The 7282-nt window shown below is 45.6% G+C and overlaps 1 protein-coding gene across 1 annotated transcript; it reads right to left on the reverse strand.

Annotated features, from left to right (window-relative positions):
• Positions 1-3110: 3110 nt before the first annotated feature.
• Positions 3111-6597, reverse strand: LOC141133674 (E3 ubiquitin-protein ligase TRIM39-like). Its single transcript, XM_073623171.1, has one exon. It carries the CDS (start codon positions 6578-6580, stop codon positions 5012-5014), a length of 1569 nt encoding a protein of 522 aa, XP_073479272.1. The 5' UTR covers positions 6581-6597; the 3' UTR covers positions 3111-5011.
• Between the last annotated feature and the right edge of the window lie 685 nt (positions 6598-7282).

Here is a 7282-nt window from a genome sequence, read left to right on the forward strand (position 1 = left end):
TCTCCCCATCAACATGGGGACAAGGTGCTTTGGGGGCTACCCCAAAGCACCCTCCCAATGTTGAGGGCATGTGGCCCGGTACGGTTCAGGAGGGGCATTCTCTTGTCCCCCCTCTTTTCCTGCGGCCTGCCAGGTTGCATTCTCGGATAAGGGTCTGGTATGGATTTTTGGGGGAACCCAACGCCATTTTTTAAAAAAATTTTGGTGCAGGGTTCCCCTTTAAATCCATACCAGACCTGAAGGGCCTGGTATGGAATTTAGGGGGACCCCCACACATTTTTTTTAACATTTTGGTTCAGGGTTCCCCTGTGGGGAAATTCCATGCCGTTTTTATCAATGAACTATTATGTGTATTGCCGGACCGACAATTCATTCTAGCCGGCGCTAGTGATAGTAGTTTTACATGACTTTTTTTCCTTTAGAAATGTAATTTTGCTGTCAGACTGTTCTAAACACGGGAAACATGTGCCCCTTTACAGGCATACTATAGACACCCCCCAGGTTCGAAATTTAAAGAAATATTATACTTTTATTGCTTCACTTTAAGCATTATTAAAATCACTGCTCCTGAAAAAACGGCCCTTTTTAAAACTTCTTTTTGCATTGATACATGTCCTCTGGGGCAGGACCCAGGTCCCCGAACACTTTTTATGACAATAACTTGCATATAAGCCTTTAAAATGAGCACTTTTGATTATTCATGTTCGTGTCCTATAGACTTTAACGGTGTTCGCGTGTTCGAACAAATTTTTTGCATGCGAAACCGAATCGGGGGGTGTTCAGCCCATCCCTAGTTGTGAGTTCAATGGTACCATGAAAGTCCATTAGTGCCTCAAAACATTTCTATTTCTAACCTTCAACTTATACCAGAAGTGACCCCCAGACTCTGGAGAGTAGAATAATACAGTAGCTGATCAAAAGTGAGTGCCCCTCCAACCCCCGCAGCTAGCACCATTCCTATTTTCTATTGGCTGCAGTTAGTGTCCTCCCCCCTCTGCAGATCTCGGACATCTCTTCTGATCCTCCATGGGCTTTCATCACCCCGTTTCCTCTGATCCCCCCGTGTCCACTGATCCCCCTCCCCCCATGTGCTTCAAGGGACATGTATATGTGCAGCTGCAGGGCGAGGAATGTCTCCTCAGTTTATGATTGGCTGTCTGTGGTGCACCAACACACATGAGAATTGTTCACACTAGCAGTTGGGGGGTGGTATAACCCCCTGCTTGAGCCCAAAACCGCTCCCCCTTTAGATGCAGAGTCAGCAGTCAGGGGTGTCCACTAGGCTGACCAGACGTCCCCGTTTTCCGGGGACAGTCCCCGGATTGGGGACGCTCTCCCCAGACCGAATATGTCCCTGGTTTTGTCCCGGATTGACGCGACAGCAGCAGCCATAGTCTATTTTCGGCTGCTTAGTCTCAGGTGCTTCCACATTTTAGCTCCGGGAGTCAGGCTGTAGCGCCTGTTGCCCGTCCCATCAGCACTTCCTGGCTCTTCCCTCACTCTGCCGCCTGTCCAATCAGACAATCCACCTTGAATTGGTGTCCGCCCAACCCTGCCCACACTCCAGCCTCCTGCATACAATGCATGCACTGTGCTCAGCCTACTTGTGAAAACCAGCCTAAGAGGGGAGGCATAATTGGTGAGTGAGCCATCTGCTCCATGAACAGCTCTCTCTCGCCAGACCTCTTTGCTTCTTTCCCTTCTCATTCCATTCTCCCCCTTTTGCAGACTGGGGGGGATTGTGCTAATTGGGGGGGAGTTGTGTGCAGACTGGGGGGATTGTGCAGACTTGGGGGGTGGATTGTGTAGACTGGGGGGGAGGATTGTGCAGAATAGGGGGGTTGTGCAGATTGGGGGGGATTGTGCAGACTGGGGGGGGGTTATGCAGACTGGAGGTAGATTGTGCAGACTGGGGGTGTTGTGCTGACTGGCGGGTATTGTGCAGACTGGGGAGGGGGATTGTGCTGACCAGGGGGGATTATGCAGACTGGGGGTGGGATTGTGCAGACTGGGGGGTTGTGCTCACTTGGGGGAGGGGTTGTACTGACTATGGGGGGGATTGTGCAGACTGGGGGGGGGATTGTGCAGACTGGGGGGGGAATGTGCAGATTGAGGGGAGGATTGTGCAGACTGGGGGGGAATTGTGCAGACTGGGGGCCTAAACAGTGCTTTGGACGGTGGTCTGAGAGGAGGCCTGTAATGTACACAGTGCTCTGGACAGTGGTATGAATGGAGGCCTGTAGTGTACACAGTGCTCTGGACAGTGGTAAGAAGTATTTCTTTTTTATCTCATGGACGAAATGTGAGAAATAACGTATATATCATACAATTATTCCATAAACACATACACTGTATATATCATCTGAGGAAAATATGCTTATCAAATAGTTTACCATTTGCCAATAAAAAAAAAAAAATAAAAAATTTGTCCCCGGATTTCATTTTGAAAATCTGGTCACCTTAGTGTACATGTGTTGTGGCCATGAAGCAAAGCAGGTACCCCTTTATTGCATTCGGCAGATACCACCACCTACCAAACATGACCTATTCATAGATTTCATAGGATCTGGTTTCCATCACATGATTCTGATTGCAGCTTCCAGGTCAGTCGTGCCCAGAGGAACCCTTCCCTCCGGACTCTACAGTAGATAGGGACACTCTGCAACTACCCCATATCCATGTGCAATGCACACAGTTGCAGGGTGGTGGCGTTGCTTTAAGGGGTTAAAACGGGTGGTGAGGAGGTGAGATATTGTCAAACACCTCTGAAAAGTGATCTGAGTATGGACCACTTTTCGAAGGAGTGTCAGTCCCTGCCCCTAGTGTGAATGAGCCCTAAAGCTGGCCATACATGGATGGAAATTCAGCCGGTTCAGCGGGGATCGGCTCAATGTCAATCAGTGTGCGGCCGTCCCTGCTCAGCAGAAGTCAATCGTTACAATGATTTCTATAAAAGGGGCCTGTTGTAAAATTTTTCTCAATCCCAACTGGCTGCCGCCATTGGTCAGTGTAAGTCGCCTATTTACAGTTCTGTGTTCCTTCAATTCTCACTGGTTTACAAAACAAAACACAATTTAAAATTTACAAATATTTGTTATTTATTAGCTCAATACAGGTTCATGTTCTAGAATTAGAAGGAATTTTGTAAGTTATATTGTATTTGTATCCCCTAATAATGATTTTCCTGTATTTTCAGCAAAAAAAAATTTTTTGATAAACATTTTCGCAATTATCATGTGACTTAAATCTAAGAATCGAATAAATCAAAAACCTAAAAATCAGTATAAGTGATACAATATTAAATCATTAGTTATAAAAGTGATCCCATAGAATTCTATTGGTGATCTATTCTATGGGGACATATTATATTAGGATCTGTTATATAAGTGATATAATATATGATATAATAATGTAGATACACTTATCAATCATACATGATGATAGCGATATATGATGAAAAAGAATGACACAATCTTCAAACTTATTATATTCTTATTTCTACTACATATTGTAATCTTCTATTATAGATAGATAGATAGATAGATAGATAGATAGATAGATAGATAGATAGATAGATAGATAGATAGATAGATAGATAGATAGATAGATAGATAGATAGATTTGGTCTTAAAGGGCCAGTACACCTCCATCTGTGCCTCCCATAAGTCATGTTACACTCTGCGCTCTGTCTCAGGTCCAGCACTCTATACAATGTCCCATCTCACTATACATAATGATCATGTACTTGGAGGAGCCATATGAAAAAATGCCCCGCCCCTTCTGTAAGTAATGCAGCAGCCGTACACCCCTATAGAGTCTCCATGTACATCCACACTCAGAGCCGGAGAAGTGTACACTGTTATATTGCAGTCTATAAATAACAGTAAGTACATCTCTCCAGGTAAACACTGCACCCCCAGATCAGTGCACCCCATTACCTCTTACCACTGAACATAGTCATACTGACTGAGGAACCTTCGGCCAGCCCAGAGGCGGGATAAAGAGACTCCACCCACTTTGTCCTTTCAGGGTAAAGTGGGAGGTTCTCTTGAAAACCCCCTATATATTCTCCTTTGCTGTTCCCCAATATGTTGTTGCTCCATCAAAGCCCTTGCTAGGTTCCCAATTTCCCTGGTATGAGGGATCATGTGATCTTCTCCCAGCATACATTGCTCAGGCCTAAGCAGCCAATCACCAGGCTTGAATACTGTCACATGAGGGAGGGGGAGGGGTGACACCATCAATCCTGTGTAAACTCTGACATATTCCAACATGGAACCTACACGGGGGGAATGGAGCATCAGAGGAGAGCAATAATGGGGAATATAAAGGGGTCAGGATGGGCCCTGAGTGGATAAGTGACAGAGTCTCTTTAAGACCATTTGGGGTCCCAAAACAATGTGACATACTTGGGTCTCAAAAAATAAATAAAGCCTCATATAAGATTCCTAGGTATTGAGACACACTTGGGGCCCCAGACAGACACCTTTTAGCACACAAGGCAAAAATTCAAAGTGCCCCCCCCCCATGAGTTGTGAACTATAGTGGTATAGGTTGCAGGTTCTGCCATGTTTGTGCCTCCATCTTGCTGAAGTACCCAAGTTGGCCGCCTTTTCTGCAACTCTTTGGCTCGGCCCTGCCACCAGACCCTTGGAAATGTTTGGGGCCCCCAGACAATATTAGATTTTTCAGGCTTCTAGAGAATGTGACATATTTGGGCCCCTAGGGACTGGGGCATATTTTGGGAACCCTAGAGATAGATTATATAGATAGGCCACACCCCTCTTTACTGACAAATGGAAACATGTCATTCACTGTTACTCCAGTAACTGGAGAGATCTCCTACCCAATCACAGGGAGTGACAGAGGGAGAAATCTCACATTTAACAAAAACCTTCAGGGCACTGACTGAAGTCCCACCCACTGCTTTATCCTTTTGGCTGAATATTCTACCAATCCCACCCATCCCTGTGACATCACATGTCTCTGGGCGGAGTTCTCACTATTTTTATTATTCCCGATTCCCCCCACAGATCTTTATACAACCTCTCCTTACATATATCACAGCATGGAGGGGCTCAGTGAAGGTGGTGGTGAAGGTGTGGAGGTGTCGGATCGGGTCACACAGATCATAAAAGGAGATCCGTCCGGCCTCATAATCCAGATCTATCCTGACTCTGTTACTGGAGATATTGGGGGGTAAGGGGATCCCTTTACTGTCATGTATCACCCCATACTGATCATCTTTCCTGAACAAACACCAGGACTTGTTATTATATCCAATCCCTGACTGCCCTCCTCCCCTCTCTATACTGGGGTAACACATCCCGACTCCCCACCAATCTGATCCCCCGACATCCACTTCCCAGTAATGTCTCCCTGAGGAGAAACTCCGACTGCTCAACACCTGAGAATAACGCTGAAACCTCTCTGGTGTTTCTGGACGTTTCTGTTTTCTATCTGACTTGGATACAGTTTTCCTGTCATCTGATATATGGAGATCATTATGAGCTGTGTTTACATCCAGTAATATGTCTGCAGCTTCCTGTATATAGAAGTATACATTTACCCCTGTTATTATATCAGATAATGTGTGTAATGTGTGTGATATCCCATCCACATCCAGACCCCCTCCATCATGGAGGAGTTCCTCATGTCTCTCTCTGTCCTCATTATCTCCATCCTCAGTATCACACAAGTCACCTGTGTCTGATTCCTGTAAGACAGTCAGTGGATCCGTCATGTTACACAGCTCCTCAATGTGACGCATCTTCCTGGACAGCTCCTCCTTCTTTATTTCCAGATCCCGGATGGAGATGGAGATCTGCTCTGCCTGCTCGGAGACTTCCCTCAGGACTCTCTTCTCCAGGTCTTCCAGACGTCTCCTGAGATCTCTAAACAGGACAGTGACTCGCTCGGTGTCACCAGATGCTTCTTCTTCTACTTTCCTCCTGTGTTCCTGCAGACTGTGGACTCTTTCCTCCATCTCCTCTCTCTTTGTCAGAAGTTTCTGCAGAACATTCCTCAGTGTCTCCTTCTTCTTCTCTGAAGCCTCATCCAGTGACTCCATCTCATGTCCTTTATGTTCTCCAATCACACACAACATACAGGCACAGGTATTATCCTCAGTGCAGTAATACTCCAGGATCTTCTTATGGATGGAGCATTTCCTGCTCTCCATGGACAAGGTGGGGTCACATAAGACGTGTTCTGGGGACTTTTTGTGGACTTTCAGGTGTTTATCACACAGAGAAACCTCACAGAGCAGACAGGATCTAACAGCAGGTACAGAAGAGTCCACACAGTAAGTACAGAAGACCCCAGACTCCTGATTTGGCTGAGCAGACAGGAAATTCTCCACTATGTTACGTAGTGTTATGTTCCTCTGCAGTGCAGAACGATCCTGAAACTTCTCTCTGCATTCAGGACAGGAATATCCTCCAGACCCCCCCTGTGTATCCAGCACACGATCAATACAGACCCGACAGAAGTTGTGTCCACATCTCAGGTTTACAGGATCTGTATAAATGTTCAGACAAACGGAACATTCCAGCTCAGTTCTCAGGTTAGCAGATGCCATCGCTGACAGCAGAAGAGAGAAATGAAAGTGAAAATCTCTGACACCGGAGAAGAATGCAGTTGGAAGGGGTCACTTCCTCCTACACAGGGTAAGGCTGATCCAGATCAATATTATTAAAGTACTGAAAAAGAACTTTTTTTTTCTACAGTAGTAAAGATAATCAAACCTCCCAACTTTGAGAGAAAGAGGGAAAGATGGGTGTAAAGAAGAACACACTAAGGCCTCATGTACACTGCTGCTGGCAGACGGACGTTTAGGAGCAATTGGCAGTTTTTTCCCACTGCCCCTGAACTCTCCTCTGTGACGGATCCTATCCCACACTCTACTGAGTGCTTCCGTCAGTAATACTGCTTCCTCCAGTCTGACCATCAGAGAGATATATTATTATAGCTGCATTGAATACAAGTCTAGCCGAAAATAGCTTGTAGAATCTTGAATGCTTTATTGGACAGAACACAGCCTTTTTATACACATCTAACACAAGGGGTTAGATAACGAGGTAGGGCTGACTCATGGATACCCCCCCTCCCCTCTAGCAAAAACTTAAAAGACAATTATATAATTAACATGTTAATTAACACACTTAAGGCAGCCCTGGTGACCAGACAGTTCGTCTCCGCAGGTCAATGTGATCAGCTCTTTCAAGAATCATGTATTGTTCAGAATTAACAACCAAGAATAGTCTTTGGGCAAGTCCCAGAA

The sequence above is a fragment of the Aquarana catesbeiana genome, linkage group LG03, assembly GCF_042186555.1.
Source record: "Aquarana catesbeiana isolate 2022-GZ linkage group LG03, ASM4218655v1, whole genome shotgun sequence".
Lineage (NCBI taxonomy): Eukaryota > Metazoa > Chordata > Amphibia > Anura > Ranidae > Aquarana > Aquarana catesbeiana.

Coding starts and splice junctions, on each gene's coding strand:
- LOC141133674 (XM_073623171.1), bottom strand. CDS start 6,580: ATGGCATCTGCTAACCTGAGAACTGAGCTGGAATGTTCCGTTTGTCTG.